The sequence below is a fragment of the Scyliorhinus canicula genome, chromosome 1, assembly GCF_902713615.1.
Source record: "Scyliorhinus canicula chromosome 1, sScyCan1.1, whole genome shotgun sequence".
In the NCBI taxonomy this organism is placed as follows: Eukaryota; Metazoa; Chordata; class Chondrichthyes; order Carcharhiniformes; family Scyliorhinidae; genus Scyliorhinus; species Scyliorhinus canicula.
The window spans coordinates 13,324,618-13,349,453 of record NC_052146.1 but is presented as its reverse complement, the minus strand read 5'-3'; the positions used below and the strand labels follow the sequence as shown (position 1 = coordinate 13,349,453).

At 47.2% G+C, this 24,836-nt stretch overlaps 1 protein-coding gene across 1 annotated transcript in view; it reads right to left on the bottom strand.

The window, feature by feature from the left end:
* The window catches only part of pi4kaa (phosphatidylinositol 4-kinase, catalytic, alpha a), a 217,636-nt gene that overhangs the window by 165,002 nt on the left and 27,798 nt on the right, over positions 1-24,836 (bottom strand). The window contains exons 11-16 of the mRNA XM_038811028.1: positions 21,730-21,830; positions 17,376-17,505; positions 14,790-14,913; positions 12,916-13,011; positions 6,125-6,308; positions 109-212 (exon numbers count right to left, since the gene is read on the bottom strand). Coding sequence (XP_038666956.1) covers positions 109-212; positions 6,125-6,308; positions 12,916-13,011; positions 14,790-14,913; positions 17,376-17,505; positions 21,730-21,830 — 739 coding nt within the window. The remainder of the gene's footprint in view (positions 1-108; positions 213-6,124; positions 6,309-12,915; positions 13,012-14,789; positions 14,914-17,375; positions 17,506-21,729; positions 21,831-24,836) is intronic.

The window sequence follows — 24,836 nt, the reverse complement described above, 5'->3', positions numbered from 1 at the left end:
TAAGTTTAAATGTATTTCGACATTTTTTTCTGTAAATCTTAATGAGACAAGATGAATGAAATGAAATGAAAGTATACACTTTGTATGCAGCAATACTTCAAACCCTACCTGTAGCCGTGATCCTTGTGGTCTTTAGTTGCTGAGTAAACTACTGAACTGGCTTTCACGCTGATTTGTTGAAAGAGGTTCCACACTTCTTGGTAAATATATTGCTGTTAAAAAAAACAAGAATCCGTCAGCCCTGAACTAAAATATGGTCTAGCTTGGGAACTTCAGGTACAGTACCGAAGATTCTCAATTTAAGAACAGGACAAGTAAACATGAATTTCTCCTTTCTAACCGCAACTCACACAGCTCGGGGATTCTCCCCAACTTATTTTCTGATCAAAAGTCAACACATACAAGCAAAATTAGGGTAAGGAATAATGAACAACCAACAAATGATCTTAACGCCTTGATACATACGAAACAAAATCAGCATTGATCACAGAATCCCTACAGTGCAAAAAGAGGCCATTTGGCCCATCGAGTCTGCACTGGCCCGTGAAAAGAGCACCCGATTTAAGCCCACACCTCCACCCTATATACCCGTTACTCAGCAAGCCCATCTAATCTTTTTGACACTGAGGGGCAATTTATCATGGCCAATCCATCTAACCTGCACATCTTTGGACTGTGGGAGGAAACCGGAGCACCCGGAGGAAGCCCACACAGACACGGGGAGAATGTGCAAACCCGACACAGACAGTCACCTGAGGCTGGAATCGAACCGGAGACCCTGGAGCGGTGAGGCAGCAGTGCTAACCACTGTCACCCTGCCGCACTAGACAGCATTGAAAACTGCCTCTTCTTTTTTTTAATATTTTTATTCTCCTATTTCACATTTTCTCCCAAATTCACACCCACCAACAATAAACAATAATCAGTAACAAATATATCAATCCCCATATCAATAACAACGATCCCATCCTCCCACCAAACCCCAAACATTAGCCCGCATGTTCACATAGACAAATGACAAAAAGGAATCACCCATAGTTGCCATTAACACACACAGCCCTGCCTTCCCTAACCCTCCCACCCACCCACCCCAACTAATGTTCGATGTTATCCAGTTCTTGAAAGTGCATAATGAATAATGCCCATGCATTGTTGAACCCCCTCCTTCCCCTCAGTTCAAACTTAACCTTCTCAAAGAGTCAAGAATTCCAACAGGTCCCCCCACCACGCCTGGGCACAGGGGGGAGAGGTTGCTTCCCAACCTATCAGGATCTGCCTTCGGGCAATCAATGAGGCAAAGGTTTCAACATCTGCCTTCACAACTAAAGCGAGTCCCTGACCTGCGGAATGGCAGCCCCCCACCCCTGCCCCCACCCCCGGCCGAGACACCACAAAATACTCGTCTAGATTTAGTTTGTACCCCGAGAAAGACCCAAACACCCGAAGAAGCTCCAATATTCCCCCAATCGACACACTCGGTTCCGACACATACAGCAGCAAGTCGTCGGCATACAAGGACACCCTCTGTTCTATCTCCCCCCCCCCCCCCCCCCCCCCCCCCCCCCGCACTATTCCTTTCCATACCCCCCGAACTTCTTTTTTTGTGAAAATCTTTGTATTGGCTTTTCTCATATTTATAAACAGTTGTTACTTATATACATTACATTTTTCTTGCCCGCGCTAATTTGCTTTATTTTACAGAGAGGTTTGTTTTGTCCTTCATTTGACTAACTGTATGTACATTTTTCTGCCTTCTGGATCGGTCTATGATATATCTCTCCCCCCCCCCCCCCCCCCCCCCCCCCCCCCCCTCCCCCCACATTGGTTTCAGCACCCTTACTCTCTCTTGTGGTTTCCCCATTTTTCTCCTTTGGTTCTTCAGTTTTTTTTCCCCTGGCTTACTCCTCGTTGCTGGCCTCGAACAGGTTTTGGAACAGCCCGACGAACTGCCCCAAGTATCCAGGAAGCCTTCCTCTGACCCTCGGATGGCGTACTTAATCTTCTCCAGGTGGAGAATTCCGAGAGGTCAGCGAGCCAGTCTGCAGCTTTGGCCGGTGCTGCCGATCGCCAGCTGAGCCAGATTCTCCGGCGTGCGATTCGGGAAGCGAAAGCGAGGGCGTTGGCCCCCTTCCCCATGTGTAGCTCTGGCTGCTCCGATACCCCGAAGATTGTCACTATTGGGCATGGCTTCACCCTCACCCCCACAGCCTTCGACATTGCCTCGGCTGTACAGAACCCAGCAAGCTTGGGGCAAGCCCAAAACATGTGGGTGTGGTTGGCTGGGCCCCTCTGGCACCGCTCACATTTCTCCTCCACCCCCGGGACGAACCTGCTCATTCGGGTTCTGGTCAGGTGCGCTCTGTGCAGCACTTTGAGCTGCATTAGGCTTAGCCTTGCGCAGGAGGAGGTGGAGCTCACCCTGCTCAGTGCTTCGCTCCAGAGTCCCCACCCCACCTCTGTCCCCAGTTCATCCCAGAGTCCCCATCCTATCTCTGTCCCCAGTTCATCCTCCCATTTTTGTCTGGTCCCGTCCAGTGGTGTTCGGGCTCTGTCCAGTAGCTGTCTGTATATTCTCCCACATAGCCCCCCCCTTCTCGCTGCTTGTGCCTATCAGGTCCTCTACTAGTGTGCTTTCTGGGGCCCTGGGGTACCCTACTGTCTCTTTGCGGAGGAAGTGTTTTATTTTGATGTGTGTCAATTCCTGTCCTCGTGATAGTTTCCACTTCCTCGCCAGTTAGTCCAGTGTCGCCAGTCTGTGCCCTACATAGAAGGCCCCAGCCGTCAGTGTGCCCCCATCCCGCCTCCACCTTTTGAAGGTGCTATCTGGCGTGGCTGGGGGAATCTGTGTTTGCCGCAGGTGGGGGCCATAAGGGACATTTTGGTTATCCCGAAGTGCTGACTCAACGTTTTCAGCGTGGCCGCTACCATTGGGCTCGTTGTGTACCTTGCTGAGGAGGATGGGAGTGCTGCTGTAGCCAGGGCCTGGAGGGTTGTTCCTTTACAGGATGCCTCCTCCATTTGTACCCAATCTGTGTCGGGTTCTTGTTCCCATTCCCTCACTTTTTCTGCCGTTGCTGCCCAGTGGTGGTATTGTAGGTTCAGTAGAGCCAAGCCCCCTCTGACTTTCCCTCTTTGCAGTGTCGGTTTGGGAATTCTCGGGTTCTTGCCCCCCACACAAACGCCATGATTAGCCTGTTTATGTTTTGGAAAAAGGCCTTGGGGATGAAGATCGGGATGTATCTAAACAGGAAGAGAAACCATGGCAATACGTTCATCTTGATCGTCTGCACTCTTCCCGCCAGGGAGAGTGGGAGTGAGCCCCACAGTTGAAGGTCTTTTCTTACTTCCTCCACCAGGCTGGTCAGGTTCCACTTGTGGATCTGTGTCCAGTCTCTGGCTATCTGGATCCCCAGGTAACGGAATCTGTTCTGGACCGTTTTGAACGGGAGCCCCTTCAGCTCTGTCTCTCCCCCTTTTGGGCTCACTGGGAATGCCTCGTTTTTGCCCAGGTTAAGTTTGTCGCTCGAGAAGGTTCCAAACTTTCAGTATTTGCAGTACTGCCTTCAGTCCCTCCTGTGGCTTCGAGACACAGAGGAGCAGGTCACCTGCATAGAGTACGACTCTGTGCTGTCTCCGCTCTGGATTCCCTTCCAGCTTTTTGCGACCTGCAGGGCTATCGCCAGGGGTTTGATCACTAGCGCGAACAAGAGTGGGAACAGGGGCAGCCTGTCTTGTTCCTCTCTGGAGCTGGAAGTATTCAGAACTGGCGGTGTTAGTTCGGACGCTCCCTTTTGGAGCGTTGTACAGGAGCCACACCCAGGCTGTGAATACCGCTTCTAGCCCAAACTGTTTCAGTACCAGTTGAGGCTCCTTCATTAAATGTTTTTAAGATAGAGATAGATAGTTTTTTGAAGAATAAAGGGATTAAGGGTTATGGTGTTCGGGCCGGAAAGTGGAGCTGAGTCCACAAAAGATCAGCCATGATCTCATTGAATGGCAGAGGGGCCAGATGGCCTACTCCTGCTCCTAGTTCTTATGTACCTCGAGGAGGTAGCTCCATTCGACTCTGTCAAAGGCCTTTTCTGTGTCCAGGCAGACGATCACCTTTGGTGTTATCTCCCGGGGGCGGGGGAGGTCATTATCACATTCAGCAGCCGCCTGATGTTCGCTGTGAGCTGCCTACCCTTGACAAAGCCCGTTTGATCCTCTGCGACCACCTCTGGTACACAGCCCTCCGGCCTTCTGGCCAGGACATTTGCGAGTATTTTCGCATCCACATTCAGCAGTGAAATGGGTCTGTATGGTCCACATTCCGTCTGGTCTTTATCTTTTTGGGTATTAGCGAGATTGTGGCCTGCACTAGCGTTGGGGGCTGGGTGCCCCCTGCCAGTGAGTCCGCGAACATGTCCCTTAGGTGTGGGGCCAGGATTGGTGTTTTTGTAGAAGTCCGCCGGGAACCCTTCGGGTCCTGTTGCCTTCCCCGCCTGCATGGAGCTGATGCTCTCCATGATTTCTCCCAGGTCTATTGGTGCTTCCAGCTCTCCCCGTCTGTCTTCCCCCACCACAGGCAGTTCCAGTCTGTCTCGGAACTGTTTCCCCCAAACTTCTTAATGCGATGGCCAACGGCTGAGGAAAACTGCCTCTTCTAACCACAGTAAATGAAAATCGCTTATTGTCACGAGTAGGCTTCAATGAAGTTACTGTGAAAAGCCCCTAGTCGCCACATTCTGGCGCCTGTCCGGGGAGGCTGGTACGGGAATATTGCTCGCCAAAGAGGATACCAGATACTATCACTCAGTAGGTTTACGATTGCACAGCTGAGAAGCCAGTAGTCTCTATAGCCATCATCTCACCTGATGAAATCACTACAAGACCTTTGTGGGAGCTGAGGAAATTAAATATTGGTGAAACAACAGGAAAATGAAAATTTATTTGCTATTCAAAACATTTTTGGAACAGTCCTTTAATAATTCATTCCTTAGTTACGGAGAGTAAAAATGGCACCATCACACGATGCCAACAGACCAAGTAGAACACAGAAGTCAAGCTAACGTTGTGATCTTCAGCTGCTGGGATGGAATTTGAAAAAGTGACACAATTTCCAGCAGTAATTAATACCTTGTGAATTGCGTTCGGACTTGAAGGATGTGAAAGCTGCCATAGAAATCCGAAATATAAACGCAGCACACTGGAAATACTCAAATAGGTTGAGCAGAACCGTTCTGATGAAAGGTCACCGAGCTAAAACTTTATCTGCTAACTCTGCTCCTCAGGGCAGCACGGTGGCCTAGTGGTTAGCATAACCGCCTCACGGCGCTGAGGTCCCAGGTTCGATCCCGGCTCTGGGTCACTGTCCGTGTGGAGTTTGCACGTTCTCCCCGTGTCTGCGTGGGTTTCGCCCCCACAACCCAAAAATGTGCAGAGTAGGTGGATTGGCCGCGCTAAATTGCCCCTTAATTGGAAAAAATAATTGGCTAATCTAAATTTATTTAAAAAAAACTCAGAACTCTGCTCCTCTCTCCCCAGATGCTGCCTGACGAGCAGAACATTTGCAGCATTTACTGTCCCGATTTCAGCTTTCCAATATCCGCAGTATCTTGCTTTTGAAGAAGTCAAAATGCTTTCATCCTTCTTTCAAATAACGGGCCAAATCGATCACAAAAGAGTTGGCCTTTCGCAAAAATCTCTAGTCAGATGGATGGAAAGTGCCAGTGGAATGGATATAATTTTTTTTGCTCATAGATTTTAGTTCTTCCCATCATTACAGCCTAACTGAGGACAATGATGTGCAGCAGTCTCAGGCTGGAATGATTTTTTGGAACAAAGTAAGAGAAAGCCATCTATTTTGTTTTTAAAAGCGAGAACGTGACATTAGGGGCTTAATTTCCAACTTCACTACCTGGACAATAGTAGAGTGGATTGCCCACTTGTTGCAGAAGCTTCATTTCCATTCATTCACTCTGCCAGGTTACTGCGATGGTGGCGAAGTTGTAATTACCCAGTGGTGTCCACAGCGCAGAATGCCAAGAGGCGTCAGTTAGTGCCATAACTATTTTAATAACTACCTGCCCTGGTTACTTTGCTACAGTACAAATTAGTGGAACAATCTCTCCATCTCACTTACATTCCCCGTGATGACCATGCAGCCCAGCTGATCGATAATGAGAACATCCAGCTGGGATGGAGGCTGGCAGAACTTCTGCTGCAGGATTTGCAGAATCGGTTCCATCACCTTTGGCGTGTCCCTCAATGCCACAGCGATGTGGCCCAGTGAGCGGATCGTGTGATCAGGAATCAGATGGGCATCCCTGGATGGAGAAAAACAAAATAAATCCAACAAGAATAAACTTAGCATGACTGACTCCTTATCCCGAGACTGTAACCCCCCCCCCCCCCCCGTATCCAGAGACTGTAACCCTCCGTATCCCGAGACTGTAACCCTCCGTATCCCGAGACTGTAACCCTCCGTATCCCGAGACTGTAACCCTCCGTATCCCGAGACTGTAACCCTCCGTGTCCCGAGACTGTAACCCTCCGTGTCCCGAGACTGTAACCCTCCGTATCCCGAGACTGTAACCCTCCGTATCCCGAGACTGTAACCCTCCGTATCCCGAGACTGTAACCCTCCGTATCCCGAGACTGTAACCCTCCGTATCCCGAGACTGTAACCCTCCGTATCCCGAGACTGTAACCCTCCGTATCCCGAGACTGTAACCCTCCGTATCCCGAGACTGTAACCCTCCGTATCCCGAGACTGCAACCCTCCGTATCCCGAGACTGCAACCCTCCGTATCCCGAGACTGCAACCCTCCGTATCCCGAGACTGCAACCCTCCGTGTCCCGAGACTGTAACCCTCCGTGTCCCGAGACTGTAACCCTCCGTATCCCGAGACTGTAACCCTCCGTATCCCGAGACTGTAACCCTCCGTATCCCGAGACTGTAACCCTCCGTATCCCGAGACTGCAACCCTCCGTATCCCGAGGCTGTAACCCTCCGTATCCCGAGACTGTAACCCTCCGTATCCCGAGACTGTAACCCTCCGTATCCCGAGACTGTAACCCTCCGTATCCCGAGACTGTAACCCTCCGTATCCCGAGACTGTAACCCTCCGTATCCCGAGACTGTAACCCTCCGTATCCCGAGACTGTAACCCTCCGTATCCCGAGACTGTAACCCTCCGTATCCCGAGACTGTAACCCTCCGTATCCCGAGACTGTAACCCTCCGTATCCCGAGACTGTAACCCTCCGTATCCCGAGACTGTAACCCTCCGTATCCCGAGACTGTAACCCTCCGTATCCCGAGACTGAAACCCTCCGTATCCCGAGACTGTAACCCTCCGTATCCCGAGACTGTACCCCTCCGTATCCCGAGACTGTAACCCTCCGTATCCCGAGGCTGTAACCCTCCGTATCCCGAGACTGTAACCCTCCGTATCCCGAGACTGTAACCCTCCGTATCCCGAGACTGTAACCGTCCGTATCCCGAGATTGTAACCCTCCGTATCCCGAGACTGTAACCCTCCGTATCCCGAGACTGTAACCCTCCGTATCCCGAGACTGTAACCCTCCGTGTCCCGAGACTGTAACCCTCCGTGTCCCGAGACTGTAACCCTCCGTGTCCCGAGACTGTAACCCTCCGTATCCCTAGACTGTAACGCTCCGTATCCCGAGACTGTAACCCTCCGCGTCCCGAGACTGTACCCCTCCGTATCCCGAGACTGTAACCCTCCGTATCCCGAGACTGTAACCCTCCGTATCCCGAGACTGTAACCCTCCGTATCCCGAGACTGTAACCCTCCGTATCCCGAGACTGTAACCCTCCGTATCCCGAGATTGTAACCCTCCGTATCCCGAGACTGTAACGCTCCGTATCCCGAGACTGTAACCTTCCGTATCCCGAGATTGTAACCCTCCGTATCCCGAGACTGTAACGCTCCGTATCCCGAGACTGTAACCCTCCGCGTCCCGAGACTGTAACCCTCCGCGTCCCGAGACTGTAACCCTCCGCGTCCCGAGACTGTAACCCTCCGTGTCCCGAGACTGTAACCCTCCGCGTCCCGAGACTGTAACCCTCCGCGTCCCGAGACTGTAACCCTCCGTGTCCCGAGACTGTAACCCTCCGTATCCCGAGACTGTAACCCTCCGTATCCCGAGATTGTAACCCTCCGTATCCCGAGACTGTAACCCTCCGTATCCCGAGACTGTAACCCTCCGTATCCCGAGACTGTAACCCTCCGCGTCCCGAGACTGTAACCCTCCGTTTCCCGAGACTGTAACCCTCCGTATCCCGAGACTGTAACCCTCCGTATCCCGAGACTGTAACCCTCCGTATCCCGAGACTGTAACCCTCCGTATCCCGAGACTGTAACCCTCCGTATCCCGAGACTGTAACCCTCCGTATCCCGAGACTGTAACCCTCCGTATCCCGAGACTGTAACCCTCCGTATCCCGAGACTGCAACCCTCCGTATCCCGAGACTGTAACCCTCCGTATCCCGAGACTGTAACCCTCCGTATCCCGAGACTGTAACCCTCCGTATCCCGAGACTGTAACCCTCCGTATCCCGAGACTGTAACGCTCCGTATCCCGAGACTGTAACCCTCCGTATCCCGAGATTGTAACCCTCCGTATCCCGAGACTGTAACCCTCCGTATCCCGAGACTGTAACCCTCCGTATCCCGAGACTGTAACGCTCCGTATCCCGAGACTGTAACCCTCCGTATCCCGAGATTGTAACCCTCCGTATCCCGAGACTGTAACCCTCCGTATCCTGAGATTATAACCCTCTGTGTACTCAGACTAGTTCTAGACTCTCCAGCCAGGGAAAATGTTCTCCATTTTGATGAGATTATCTCTCATTCTTCTAAACACCAGAGTACAGATCCATTCTATTCATAACACAAACATCGCATCCCAGGAATTAACTTCACAAATCTTTATTGCACCAACTTTAAGGTAAGCATATCCATTCTTACAGAGATCAAAACTTTCTCACCAAAGCCTGTGCAACAGCATCGACACTTAACGGGCCATTGGGCCTACTTCTTTGTATATTTTGGCGTTGGCAAAGACGGCATTAATTGCCCATTCCTATTATCCTTGAGAGTTGTCCATTGGCGATGAGATGTCTTATTAAATATAATGGAGTGGTTTGCCTGGTCATTTCAGAGGGCAGATAAAACTGAACCGCATAGGTGTGGATCAGTCTCGTTAAAAGCATCAGATCAGGGTGGCATGGTGGAACAGTGGTTAGCCCTGCTGCCCCACAGAGCCAAGGAACCGGGATCAATTGCGCCCTTGGGTGAGAGTCTGTGTGGAGTTTGCATGTTATCCCCGTGTCTGCCTGGGCTTCCTCCAGACGTACGTACGTACGTACGTACGTACGTACACACACACACACACACACACACACACACACACACACGTACACACACACACACACACACACGTACACACACACACACGTACACACACACACACACACACGTACACACACGCACACGTACACACACACGTACACGTACACACACACGTACACACACACGTACACATACACACACACACACGTACACACACACACACACACGTACACACGTACACACACACACGTACACACACACACGTACACACACACACGTACACACACACACACGTACACACACACACACGTACACACACACACACGTACACACACACACACGTACACACACACACACGTACACACACACACACGTACACACACACACACGTACACACACGTACACACACACACGTACACACACACACGTACACACACACACGTACACACACACAAAAAAAGTGGTTAGGTGGATTGGTCATGATAATTTGCCCCTTAGTGTCCGAAGGGTAGACAGGGTCACGGGGATAGGGCGGGGGAATCGGCCTAGGTAGGGTGCTCTTTCAGAGGGTTGGTGCAGACTTGATGGACCAAATGGCCTCCCCCTGCACTGTAGGGATTGTGAATTTCCTTTCCTGAAGGACGGGAGTCAGAGTTGGATTTGTTTTTGGCAGCAAATGCCTTTAACATAAAAAAACACGATTGCCACAAGGTAACATGTATATGCACTGATTCACTTTAATTACCATATTTTTCTGTGTATAATACCTTTTTTCTCCAGAAGCTCAGGGCTGGTATGATACAACCCTTCGACTTATCTACCATTTCAGTGGATTTTAGACGCTGATGCCTTATAAATAAATCCAAACAAACCCCGTGCCTCATACAAACTGCTTGCAGTCAAATCACGTCAATCCTGTCCAGTAGCTGTCATGCTGGAAGTCGTGAAATATGAAGAAAATGGCAGGAACACAGCTGCTCACCTTAAACACGGAGTCAGCAAACCAGATGTGGATTTTCTTAACAAGGGTTTCTTTTTCATTGATAAATGGACTAATAAAATAGACTTGAATTAGCCAGGTTTTTTGGTCTGGTTTTATACACCGCTTGACTAATATACGAATGGAGTTTGGAAAAATCAGTAATCTAATCAATTCAACTTACACATCACACCAACTTCCACACCAAAAAATACGGTATACTCAAGGGCGGGGGGGGGGGGGGGGGGGGGGGGGGGGGGGTCACAAGATATAAATCTATTCTAAACAGAACCATACAACTGTTTACAATTGTAGATCAAACAAACTAACTAAGGAAGCAGATAGGATTGCAGAATGTAATTTAACTGTTGGATCACAAGCTTAAAAATCAGCATTCACTTCAAGTCTACCAATAAAATAACCAACTGCTATTTGTTGTGAAGTTCCACAGTGTACAAAGGAAGCGAAATGAAAAGGTCACTGTACAATATTTGAATTCATAGAATCATAGAATTTACAGCAGGAGTCCATTCAGGGGCTGGTTTAGCTCACAAGGCTAAATCGCTGGCTTTTAAAGCAGACCAAGCAGACCAGCAGCACGGTTCGATTCCCGTACCAGCCTCCCCGGACAGGCGCCGGAATGTGGCGACTAGGGGCTTTTCACAGTAACTTCATTGAAGCCTACTCGTGACAATAAGCGATTTTCATTTTTTCATTTTTCATTCGGCCCATCAAGTCTGCACCGGCCCTTGGAAAGAGCACCCTACTTAAGCCTACACCTCCACCCAATCCATCGGCTCTTGGATAGAACACCCTATTTAAGCCCACACCTGCACCCTTACACCCAGTAACCCCAGCTAACATTTTTTGGACACTAAGGGCAATTTAGAATGGCCAATCCACCTAACCTGCACATCTTTGGACTGTGGGAGGAAACCAGAGCACCCGGAGGAAACCCACGCAGACATGGGGAGAACGTGCAGACTCCACACAGTCAGTGACCCAAGCTGGGAATCGAACCCAAAACCCTGGAGCTGTGAAGCAACAGTGCTAACCACTGTGCTACCCTGCTGTTTCAAGGCAGCTTCACAAAGTCAAGCGAGAAGGGCAACAAAAGCAATCTTAATGAAAGCAAATTACTGCGGATGCTGGAATCTTAAACCAAAAAGAAAATGCTGGAAAATCTCAGCAGGTCTGGCTGCTTGTCAGCGCTTTCCACAATCAGTGAGCAATTGGAAAATAATTATTCGTTGCCCTCCCCACCAAATGATTTTGAATTCATAATTCAAACTAGCAAGTCAGAGTTTGAGGTCAGATCAAATCTTTTAATTGTTGGGTTGCAAGAGACTGTTCAGGTTGGCTGGGTGGAGGAATTCAGCTCTGAAGGGATCAGATCCTTTAGCTGTTGGTTGCCACTTTTTGAGGTACAGCTCATTTCAACGCATGCGCAAACAGCAACTTCTGGTCAGCTGGGGGCTTTGGCTCAACTGTTTCGCTCTTAGTCAGTACAGCTACAGATTGAGGAGAGGAGGGGAGTCAAGAGTCATGAGGCAAAGACGAGGAGCGGAAGGTCAAGATCAGGTCAGCCGTTATTTTAATCGAAAGCTGGAGCAGATTTTTCATAGGATTTACAGTGCAGAAGGAGGCCATTCGGTCCATCGAGTCTGCACCGGCTCTTGGAAAGAGCCCCCCACTTAAGCCCATGCCCGACAACCTATCCCCGTAACTTAGTAACCCCACAAATCGTTTTGGACACTAAAGGCAATTCACCATGGGCAATCCACCTAACCTGCGCATCTTTGGTCTTTGGGAGGAAACCGGAGCACCCAGAGGAGAACATACAGACTCCGCACAGACAGTGACCCAAGCCGGGAATCGAACCTGGGACCCTGGAGCTGTGAAGCAACTGTGCTAACTACTGTGCTACCCTGCTGCATGGGGTGCAAGGGGTCCAATGGCCTACTCCTGACCCTATGGGGTATTCACAAAACCCATTGACAAGGATGGCTGGCATCTCGATTATCTGCCAATTTAAATGAATCCACCGGCCTGGAGAGGTTCTCTCCGTTATAACATGATATTCATGGTTATCCTGTTGACCCATGGGCACAAAGCGAAAAAATAAATAAAAGTCAGTCTTGCCGCTGACGCCAGAAATTCTCAGCGAGAATGAAAACTTAGAGTAAAATGTCGGATTTTACGCATCAATACTGGAACATTCCCGAACGCAACATTCTTGATTTCGTACGAAGCTGGCATGAGCTATTTTAAAACTACATGGGTGCAGTTTCATAACAAACACTTCAAACTCTTGATTAATCTCCCCAAGTGAAAGAAAAACATTTAGAGATTTGCTTCACTGGACATATTTTTTCACCAAGTACATTCATTATCAGATAGTATTCATAAAATGGACTTTTATCATTCAAACAAAAAAAGCATAGCATTGTTAAAAAGCAGATTAAATCTGAACCCCCTGTGCAGATTGTGAACGAGATGTACATGGAAAAAGGCGTATCTAATAGACTAGCCCATAACTGGAACAACAGTTTAGAACATTGTTGTTGTTACTCACTTATCATTCTCTTGGGATATGTACAGACGATTGGATAGACTGGCCAAGAACGCTTCCACAATCACTGGGTCTGCAACTGATCCCGCCTTAAGGCACCTATGCAGCAAAAATAAATAAAAATACCGCTTCAGCATCCCTACATTTTTAAAAATCTGGCCACCAAACTTAACCCCACCACACAGCTAATCTCACAGGTGCGAAGAACAGTGAATTTATTATCAAGATAATCACCACGTCCATCAGAAGTGCAAGTGCTGTTACTGGGCACTTAGGGAGTGCCACACTGTTGGAGGTGTTGTCTTGCGGGTAAGACGCCAACATATGTTTGCCTTCTCATCCCACTGCACATTTGATGCAGAGCAGTGGGACTTGCCTTGTTAGCGACCAAAAAGGTTTAGCTAGCAACCAACATAACTAAAAGAAAAAGGAAGGTTTCCTTTCCAGTTCACTCAATTAGGTGGCCTTGTGCGAAAATTAGCGGCTGAGAAACCTTCCTTTTGAATGTTGATTAACACATCAAAAGGTATCTTGCTGACTATGAAACACTTTGGATTATTTTTGAGGCTACATATGCACGATACAAGTTTGATTTGATTTATTGTCACATATATTAGTGTACAGTGAAAAGTGTTGTTTCTTGCATGCTGTACAAACAATGCATACCGTACATAGGGAAGGAAGGAGAGACTGCAGAATATAATGTTAGTTATAGCAAGGTGTAGAGAAAAGATCAACTTAATTCGAGGTGGGTCTATTCCAAAGTTTGATGGCAGTAGGGAAGAAGCTGTTCTTGAGTCGGTTGGTACGTGACCTCAAACTTTGATATCTTTTTCCTGACGGAAGAAGGTGGAAGAGAGTATGTCCGGGGTGCGTGGGGTCCTTAATTATGCTGGTTGCCTTTCCGAGGCAGTGGGAATTATAGATAGAGTCGATGGATGGGAGGCTGGTTTGCGTGATGGATTGTGCTACATTCACGGCCTTTTGTAGTTTCCTGCGGTCTTGGGCAGAGCAGGCTCCATACCAAGCTGTGATACAACCAGAAAGAATGCTTTCTATGGTGCATCAGTAGAAGTTGGTGAGAGTCGTAGCTGACAAATGCCAGGATAATAGCTGCTGTGCTTGCCAATATAACAGTGACTATGTTTCATATGTAAATCTCTAATTTTAATGCACGCTGGGATGTCCAATGAATGGAACATGTGATTATATAACTGCAAGTTATTTATTCATCACAGAATCACACAGTGCAGAAAAGGCCCTTCGGCCCATTGAGTCTGCACTGACATGTGAAAAACACCTCGCCTGCCTCCCTAATCTCATTTACCAGCACTTGGCCCATAGCCTTGAATATTATGACGTGCCAGGTTCTCATCCAAGTACTTTTTGGGGGGGTGGTTTAGCTGGCTGGACAGCTGGTTCGAGATGTAGAATGAGGCCAACAGCGTCTGTTCAGTTCCCGTACTGGCGGAGGTTATTCATGAAGGCCCCTCCTTCTCAACCTTGCCCCTCGTCGGAGGTGTGGTGATCCCCAGGTTAAATCACTCCCAGTCATCTCTCCCCCTCAAAGGGGAAAACAGCCTACTGTCATCTGGGACAATGGTAACTTTACTTTTTAAAGAGTGTGAGGCAACCCACCTCTACCACCCTCCCAGGCAGTGCATTCCAGACCTTCACCACCCTCTGGGTAAGAAAGTTTTTCCTTGCATCACCTCCCGCTAAACCTTTGGCACCTCACCTTGAACTTGTGTCCCCTCGTGACTGACCCTTCAACCAAGGGGAATAGCTGCTCCCTGTCCATATATGCTTGTACACATCGATCAGGTCACCCCTTGATACAGCAATGCTCCTGCATAGATGGATTGGATTTTTCTTACCTACAAATGTTGTCTATAGCAATGTCCCTCAGCTGTTCATACATAGATGGCTGGTTTTTCTTCGGGGATAGCACAGTTGCCTCCAAATGCTCATTTGTTACACTTATTTTAATGTCGGCACCACCTTTATAGGAACAAAATTGCAGTTATGGGAAATACAAAAGTCTCCAAGGAAACTACAAATGAGGCCATGTACATGGTTCAGCAAAGCTTTTGTTCCTGCTATTAATTCCGCCACCAAAAGGTGGGCAAAGGTAATGTTTTTGCTCACCGTTTGCTATATTGTTTATAGACAAGCAGACTATTTCAAAAACTAATGGACGACATCAACAAAATTTGGTTGACAGATAGTGGGCTGGATTCTCCACAGCCCTACGCCAAAATCGTGTTCGGCGCGGGGATGGAGAATGGTCGCCAGAGAATCGCTCACGCGCAACCTACGCAGCGCGGCTAGGGGGCTATTGACAGAGCTCCCTCCCCCGTGGTTGGGGGGGGGGGGGGGGGGGCGGAGAGAATGATCACCGGGGGTCCTCATGGACGGCCAGGGGAGCGATCGGGCGGTACAGATCTGCAGGCGCGCGCGATCTCGGAGGTGTCTACATTTTGGATGATGGTCCCCGGTCCGAATCCGCCATCGCGCACAGCACGGCCATTGCAAACCGCTGCCACCGTGCTCATGCGCGGACTCCTGACCAGAAGTGCGGGGCCCCATATCTGCAGCCAGAGCTGCAAGAAGCACTCCGGGGCCCTGCTAGCCTCCTGCAGGTAGGAGAATCACTCTTGACTTTCTTAAGGAAAGTAGAGAGTGAAACCCCCGCGTTTTTAGGCTGGCGTGGGGGACATAGAATCCAGCCCAGCCCAGAGTATGGCCTAAGAAACAACTAACATCCACAAAGATGCAGATGCGTTCTTTGTAATTCATCTTAGAGGAGTCGTGACCTAATTAAAGCGGATCTGGATCCTGTATTTCTGAAACGATCCATTAACATTGAGAAATAGGACGATTTGACTAGTTTTTAACCATGTTGTGGGTTGTTTGATTTTGAATGTTGCTCATAGTTTTACAATGTTGTGGACTATCTCAGCTGCAATGGTGGAATTTGGCACAGCTATCAAAAATGAAGAGTGGAGTTTTCAGAGCAGGTTCTGGGATGTGAATCAGTCAGATGGAAGCTCGTTAAAAAAAAAAAACCAAATTCTCAGCTTCATAGTTACAGCACACAGGTCGAGGCGCAGTGGTAGGGCCCTACCGCTGGGCCAGAAATTCTGGGTTCAAGTCCTGCTTCAGCCTGTAAATCTTCTCAATATACCGGATGGCAGGCAGCAAGAGTTTCCTGGTCAGCCAGATCGCAGAGCGCAATGGCAAACCAACGCAGTACTTTGCCAAGCTAAATCATGTACCAACCCAATGGACCAATGGAAGTCCATGGTCACTAATGCCCTCTTAGTGCCTGGTAAATGGAGGAGTTACAGATCAACCAGGCAGGGAAAATCCTCAAAGAAGAGCTGTATAATTGTTGAATTAACACTGCACAATAGCCTGTGTGCTCAATTGAGTGACTGCTTTATTTGCAGTAATTCTGTATTCCTGCAACAGACATTTACTTGAAACTTACTTACACTGTCAACTTAAAACAGCTTAAATTATACAGAATATAACAAAATGAGGAAGCTGTTGCACGATTTCCTCCAGTTTCATCGAATTTACAAAGCACAAGGAGGCTATTCGGCCCATCGTGTCTGCACCAGCACTTGGAAAGAGCACCTTTCTAAAGCCCACTCCTCCACCCTATCCCCGTAACCCCACCTAACCTTTTGAGCACGAGGGGGCAATTTATCATGGCCAATTCACCTAACCTGCACATCTTTGGACTGTTGGAGGAAACCGGAGCGCCCGGAAGAAACCCACTCAAACACGGGGAGAAAGTGCAAACTCCGCACAGACAGTGTTCCGAGGCCGAAATTGAACCCGGGTTCCTGGCGCTGGGAGGCAACAGTGCTAACCGCTGTAGCACCATCCCACAAGTCCCGAACGACGTGCTTGTTAGTGAATTGGAGGTTCTAAATTCTCCTTCAGTGTACACAGACAGGTGCTGGAGTGTGGCGACAAGGGGATTTTCCCAGTAACATCATTGCAGTGTTACAGTAAACCTACTCGTGACACCAACAAAGATTATTATTATGTTGATTAGGACATATGGGTGGCGCGGTGGTTAGCACTGCTGCCTCACAGCACTGAGGACCCGGGTTCAATCCCGGCCCTGGGTCACTGTCCGTGTGGAGTTTCACATTCTTCCCATGTTTGCGTGGGTCTCACCCCCAAAACCCAAAAAGATGTGCTGCGAAGGTGGATTGGCCACGCTGAATTGCCCCTCAATTGGGTAAAAAAGGAATTGGGTATTCTAAATTTATGTTTAAAATATGTTGCTTAGGACATGCTAGGCAGGTCTTCCTCCAAAGCACCTGCCGATAAAAATAATTTCTCCATTTTTGCTCACAATGTTTCTTTCACCAAACGAAGACCATTACAACATTTCACAAATTTGCAGCTGATTATAGCTGCACACGAGTTAAGCATCCAGTTACCTGAATTGTACTGACTGTGATATTTGTACACCTTGACAAGCACTGGTGAAGGGATCACCAAAAAATCTCTGAGCGATGTTGTGACGGAATGAACTGCAACAGGGAATCGCTCGCACAAATGTCCCAGGCCCTGGTTGGATAAAAGAAAATATTTTGAATTGCAAGCAATGACGCCCAAAACTAGGCGATTGGCACAAGCAAGCAAAATAACTGCGAAGAGAATGAAAACCCACAAAAAAAAACTGATTTGATAATAAAGCTTTTGCATTTAGAATCACTAGGAAAAGCAAGAGGGCCAGACAGGCAGTGCAGTAACCTCCTGTAGCTATTCCCTTGTAAAACAGATATGCAGCTTTGGATACCGTTGAAGGGAATGGTTTCTCAGGGGAAAGCGGCGACTGCCAATTTCGTACACCATGTTGGCTCTGCTGCAGAGGGGAAGAGTAAATCATATGGATACATGTCCAAAGATGTGCAGGTTGGGTGGATTGGCCATGATAAATTGCCCTTAGTGTCCAAAATTCTATGATCTATGATTAACCTAGGACAAAAGTTCGGCACAACATCGTGGGCCGAAGGGCCTGTTCTGTGCTGTATTTCTCTATGATTCTATGATATAAATATTTGTTGGGAGATTCAATTGTAAGGGGAATAAGTATTCGATTCTGTAGCCACAAACAAGGCTCCCGGATGGCATGTTGCCTCCCTGGTGCTATGCGCAAAGATGTCTCAGAGCGGCTACATGACATTCTGGAGGGATAAGAGTGAACGGCCAGTGGTCGTGGTACACATCGGTGCCAATGATATAGGTTAAACAAAAAAGGGGGTGAGGTCCTAAAAGCCGAACATAGGGAGTTAGGAAGCAAGTTGAAAAGTAGGACCTCAAAAGGTAGTGATCTCAGGATTACTGCCAGCGCCACATGCTAGAAATAGCACAATATATAATGTGAACAGGTGGCCGGAAAGATGGTGCAAGAGGGACGGTTCAGATTCCGGGGACCATCGGCACCAGTACAAACTGGACGGGTTAGACCTGGGAAGGACCAGGGCTGATGTCCTAGCATGGGTATTTGCTAATGTGGTTAGGGAGGGTTTAAACTGGAATGGTAGGGGGGCGAGAACCTAAGCAGGGTGACAAGGGAAAGAGAAACAAGGAGAGTAAAAACAAGGACAGTCAAATGCTAAAATGGTAGACAGGGTAATCAAGGACAAGAAGCAAATAGAGCCACAGTACAAAGATAGGATGATTAGGATGATTAAAGACAAGCCTAACGGCATTGTATCTTCGTGCACAAAGCATTAGGAGTAAGATAGATGAACTGACGGCACAAATCAAGGTAAATGGATATAATCTCATAGCAATTATGGAATCATGGTTACAAGGAGATCAAAATAGAGAACTTTATATTCAGGAATATTTTACCTTTCAGAAGGACAGAAGGGAAAGAAAAGGTGGTGGGGTAGCACTGTTAATAAGAGATAAATGAGAACAGTTGTGAGAGATGATCAAGACTAGTATGATGTACAGTCCAGGTAGGGCAGAACGGTAGCATAGTGGTTAGCACAATTGCTTCACAGCTCCAGCGTCACAGGTTCGATTTCCGGCTTGGGTCACTGTCTGTATGGAGTCTGCACGTTCTCCCTGTGTCTGCGTGGGTTCCCTCCGGGTGCTCCGGTTTCCTCCCACAGTCCAAAGATGTGCAGGTTAGGTGGATTGGGCATGCTAAATCGGCATCAGTGTCCAAAATTGCCTTTAGTGTTGGGTGGGGTTGCTGGGTTATGGGGATAAGGTGAAGGTGTGGGCTTGGGTAGGGTACTCTTTCCAAGAGACAGTGCACACTTGATGGGCCGAATGGCCTCGTTCTGCACTGTAAATGCTATGAAAAATTTGGGTGGAGGTAAAAAAAACAGCAAGGGAAATAAGACATTGGTAGGAGTAGTGTACAGACCCCCACAAACATTGCAGTAAAGGATATAAATCAACAACTAATCGAAGCCTGCACAAAAACAAAGAGCAATAAACATGGATGACTTTAATCTTCATGCTGACTGGGTTTATCAAGTTGGAATGGGTAGCAATGGCAACAAATTCATAGAATGCATTAGGGACAGTTTCCCAGAGCAACAAGTCATGGAGACAACCAGGGAAACGGCTATCTTGGATCTGGTAGGTGAATTGGCCATGCTAAATTGTCCCTTAATTGGAACACCCTCCTTAGTCTTTATCGCCACCATTTCCATTCCCCTTGTCTTTCTGGCCACAACATCTTTGTCAATCTCCGCCTATCGCTGACCCTCTCGCCTCTTCCAGTGCTCACACACCCTACCCCACAACAGTATAAATCTGATCGCATTTTTATAACTCTCCAGCTTTGGCAAAGTTGCCCAGACTTGAAACGTTAGCTCCCTTTTCTCCCCACAGATGCTGTCAGGTCGGCGGAGATTGCCCAGTATTTTCTGTTTTTGTGCCAATTCATGAAGCATGTTAAAACAGTATAAAGGTTTTTTTGTGCGATCATTTTACCGATTCCTGGGTGTACTAACTAATATCAATAGAATCCATACAGTGCAGAAGGAGGCCATATGGCCCACTGAGTCTGCACCAACCCTCGGAAAGAGCACTCTACCTCGACCCACTCCTCCATCCCATCCCCGCGTACTGACCATGGCCAATCCACCTAACCTGCACAGCCTTGGACTGTGGAAGGAAACCGGAGCACCCGGAGGAAACCCACGCAGACACGGGGAGAATGTGCAAATTCTACACAGACAGTCACCCAAGGCAGGAATCGAACCCGGGATCCTGGCCCTGTGAGGCAGCAGTGCTAACCACTGTGCCACCTTGCCACCCTTACCTCCTCTAGTAAAGGTCTTGCAGCTTCCTGTCCACAGAAATTTACTTCCAACTGTCATGTTGCTGTACTTACTTGCAGATCCATATTTCCCATTATACAACACTAACCCAAAGAAACCTTCAGATGGTCAATTCACTGATCTCAGTCAGGTGTAATGGGCCAGGATTTAGAGAACCCCAAAGCGTATCATGGATTTCACCTTATCCACAGCTTTCAATAGATTGTGGTATGGGGAGCACACGGCCCACTCTACAGGTGTGGTACAGCAGAAATGGAAAAGTATTTTTTTAAAGCAAAACAATGTTTATTCTATGAACTCAAGTTAACCTTTTTAAAACATAGTGAGCATCTTAGCAACCATTAATTCAAATACAACCCCAAAGAATACAACACTAAGTAATCCTTAAGCTGTCCTTTTAACATCCATAAGACTTAAAACACCTTTCAACAGAAGCACATTAGGTTTACATTCACCAAATGATCAAGAGATAGTCTTTTGATGGCAGAGAACAGCAGAACACCTGCTTGTTCTGGTTTCAGCTCCAACACTGAAAACAAAACTAAAACACACCCTGCAGCAAACAATCTAAAATGAAAGTAAAAAGCTAACAGACAGCCCAGCTCCACCCACACTCTGACATCACTGATAAACACCCATTTCTTAAAGGTACTCTCACATGACACAGTGCAGAAGGCAGAACTGGTCTCTGGGCTAAAGAGGAGAAACAATAGCTAGCGTTTCCATTGTCGATCGGAATAGTAAAGTAATTGTCAATTTCACACTCCCTTCCTAACAGCATTGCAGATGTATCGACACCACATGGACGGCATTCGTTCAAGAAAGCAGCTCACCACCTCCTTCCCAAGGGCATTAAGGGACTGGCAATAAATGCTGGCCTAGACAGCGAAAACCTTCATCTCTTGAATAAATTTAAGAAAAGCAATACGCACAACAAACCTCCTGTTAGTCAGTAGTGATGACCGATTTAGAGCATCGCATTGTATAGAAAAACACCCTTTCTGCTATCGTCGGTTGGAACTAGGACGACAGACTAGCAATAGAAAGGCAGGTCTTCAGAACTTCCCAAAGTGTGCCACGCTCGCGTTTACTTTGGAAATGCAATTTCTGTTTGTGTTGGGAACGGTACCAGTCCATTGGCACAGCTGGTTCCCATAAACAGCACTGGTGAGTGACTAGTTATCGGTTTTCCTAACATTGAGGTTTGAATGTTGGTCAGGATACCAGAAGAACACCTTTTTCTTGGGAGAGTGCTGTAGGATCTTTTACATCCATGAAAACAGGGAAGTGGTTTAACATTTCCTCCAAAAGACGACTTCTCCAACGGAATGAAGTGTCAGCCAAGATTAGGTAGCCAAATCCTTCGCGGAGGTCTTGAACCCATCACCTTTTGGTGCCAATGCAAGAGCGCCACCAAATGAGTCTGACACTTAATAGAACATATCATTCCTTTATCTTAATTTTTAAAATGACAACATACCTGCAAACAACAAATCAGCAAGGGCATGTGCGACAGAATTATTTTACTCGAAGTCTTTGACTGCAGCTTCTCTGAAAGCTTTGAGCAAAGATTTTCTGCACCTATATTGAAGGAATTCTACAAGTTAAACCTCTGACAAAATAGGATTTATTCTGCTGTAACCATAAACCTGGGCTATGTTACTGTCATACTTTATGTACTCATTACTCAAGTACCACTGCATCCATACATTACACTGAAAAATCTCCAAACTGTTGGAGAAGATACTGAGGGATAGGATTTATTCACATCTGGAAGAAAATAGACTTATCAGTGATAGGCAGCATGGTTTTGTGCAGGGAAGGTCTTGCCTTACAAACCTAATAGAATTCTTTGAGGAAGTGACAAAGTTAATTGATGAGGGAAGGGCTGTAGATGTCATATACATGGACATTAGTCAGGCGTTTGATAAGGTTTCCCCTGGCAGGTTGATGGAAAAAGTGAAGTTGTATGGGGTTCAGGGTGTACTGGCTAGATGGATAAAGAACTGGCTGGGTAACAGGAGACAATTTACTGTTATCCATAGTTTTAATAAGAATATATGATCATATAGAATTATTTGTTTACTTGTTGATATTTTAAAGATACAAAGAACAAAGAAAATTACAGCACAGGAACAGGCCCTTCGGCCCTCCCAGCCTGCGCCGATCCAGATCCTTTATCTAAACCCGTCTCCTAAACCTGTCTTCATAGAATAAACATTGTTTTGCTTTTAAAAAATACTTTTCCATTTCTGCTGTACCACGCCTGTAGAGTGGGCCGTGTGCGCCCCATACCACAATCTATTAAAAGTGGTGGAAGGGAGTGTCTCAAACTGGAGAAGGGTGACTAGTGGTGTTCCACAGGGATCCGTGCTCAGACCACTGTTGTTTGTGATCTACATAAATGACCTGGAGGAAGGTATAGGTGGTCTGATTAGCAAGTTTGCAGATGATACTAAGATTGGTGGAGTTGCAGATAGCGAGGAGGACTGTCAGAGAATACAACAAAATATAGATAGATTGGAGAGTTGGGCAGAGAAATGGCAGATGGAGTTCAATCCAGGCAAATGCGAGGTGATGCATTTTGGAAGATCGAATTCAAGAGCAGACTATATGGTCAATGGAAGGGTCTTGGGGAAAATAGATGTAGAGAGATCTGGGAGTTCAGGTCCATTGTACCCTGAAGGTGACAACGCAGGTGGATAGAGTGGTCAAGGTGGCATACAGCATGCTTGCCTTCATCGGACGGGGTATTGAGTACAAGAGTCGGCAGGTCATGTTACGGTTGTATAGGACTTTGGTTAGGCCACATTTGGAATACTGCGTGCAGTTCTGGTCGCCACATTGCCAGAAGGCTGTGGATGCTTTAGTGAGGGTGCAGAGGAGGTTCACCAGGATGTTGCCTGGCATGGAGGGTGCCAGCTATGAAGAAAGGTTGAGTAGATTAGGGTTGTTTTCGTTGGAAAGACGGAGGTTGAGGGGGGACCTGATTGAGGTCTACAAAATTATGAGAGGTATGGACAGGGTGGATAGCAACAAGCTTTTCCCAAGAGTGGGGGTGTCAGTTACAAGGGGTAACGATTTCAAGGTGAGAGGGGGAAAGTTTAAGGGAGATGTGCATGGAAAGTTTTTTTACGCAGAGGGTGGTAGGGTGCCTGGAACGCTTTACCTGCGGAGGTGGTAGAGGCGGGCACGATAGCATCATTTAAGATGCATCTGGACAGGTATATGAACGGGCAGGAACAGAGGGAAGTAGACCTTGGAAAATAGGAGACAGGTTTAGATAAAGGATCTGGATCGGCGCAGGCTGGGAGGGCCGAAGGGACTGTTCCTGTGCTGTAATTTTCTTTGTATCTTTAAAAATCACCAAGTAAACAAATAATTCTATATAATCATATATTCCTATTAAAACTATGGATATCAGTAAATTGTTCAGCAAATCTAAATGTATCCAAAATATAAGGTATACAAATAAAATATACTAATTTTAAGATATACATATTGTTACGATACCCTGGGCTAGTGTGCGGTCAATTCCAGCCCCATGTGCCCCGGAGTCACAACACAAGTGAATTAACCAATAATTCTTAGAAAAATTCCTGAAATCTTTGGCGGTGGCTGGCCAACAATTATAGTCACCAGGTTTGTAAGTTGAAACACCATTACTGTTTATTTCTAACAAGATTAATGATGAAATACGCAACAGATATAGTTGGTTAAGTGTTAACAAGTACCTACCTTGTATCATAATTTACACACACACACGCAGACAGGAGTTTGGGGGGGGGGGTGAGAAACATAAATGAAAGAGAAACATCTTTGCTTCAAATGGTGGTTTGCAGCTTTCTCCACAGTATTCTTGTAGATTAAAGTCTCTGGTTTACAGCCTGCAATGACCTACCTTGCAGTTAAGCAATATTGCTCACAGCTTCTCCTGGAGAAGCATCTTGCTTCGCATTAAATTTTGCCTCCAGGCCTCTGCCTTTCCTGGAGTGTGAGTGATCAGATTCTGGACCTTCTCTGCCCAGCCTGTAATGGTTCTCCTGTAAACCAGATTCATGCAGACTTTTGCCAGTTCAGAAAGTGTTTTTGCGGAGAAAAACCGAATGGAAAGAGAGTAGGTCTTCTCTCGAACCTGAAAGCTCCTTACGTCTCTGAACTATTTCAGTAGAATCAGATCCAATCACCACCCGTTACCGGGCAGAGCACAGCCTTTTGGACCAATTCATTGGGCACCAATCAAACCAAGGTAACACTGAGCTCTCCTGCTGCTGCAATGGTCTGCTTGAATTAAAGGCACAGGCCACATGTGGGCTGCTTTGCCTTAAAGTCACAGATCTATTAATCATCTGTGGACCAAAAATGTGACAGTAAAAATAAAGGGGAAATAAGGGAATAAACAGGAACACACAGGAAGATCTTAACATATAAAATAACTCTCAGTAAGTCGATTCATAAGGAAGTGGAATTCAACATGTCCAATTAAAATGGTTGACCCAATAAAACAAAATATTGAATCATAGAGTAGAATATTCTACAGTGCAGGCGGCCATTCGGCCATCGAGTCTGCGTTCTCTCCTGCAACTT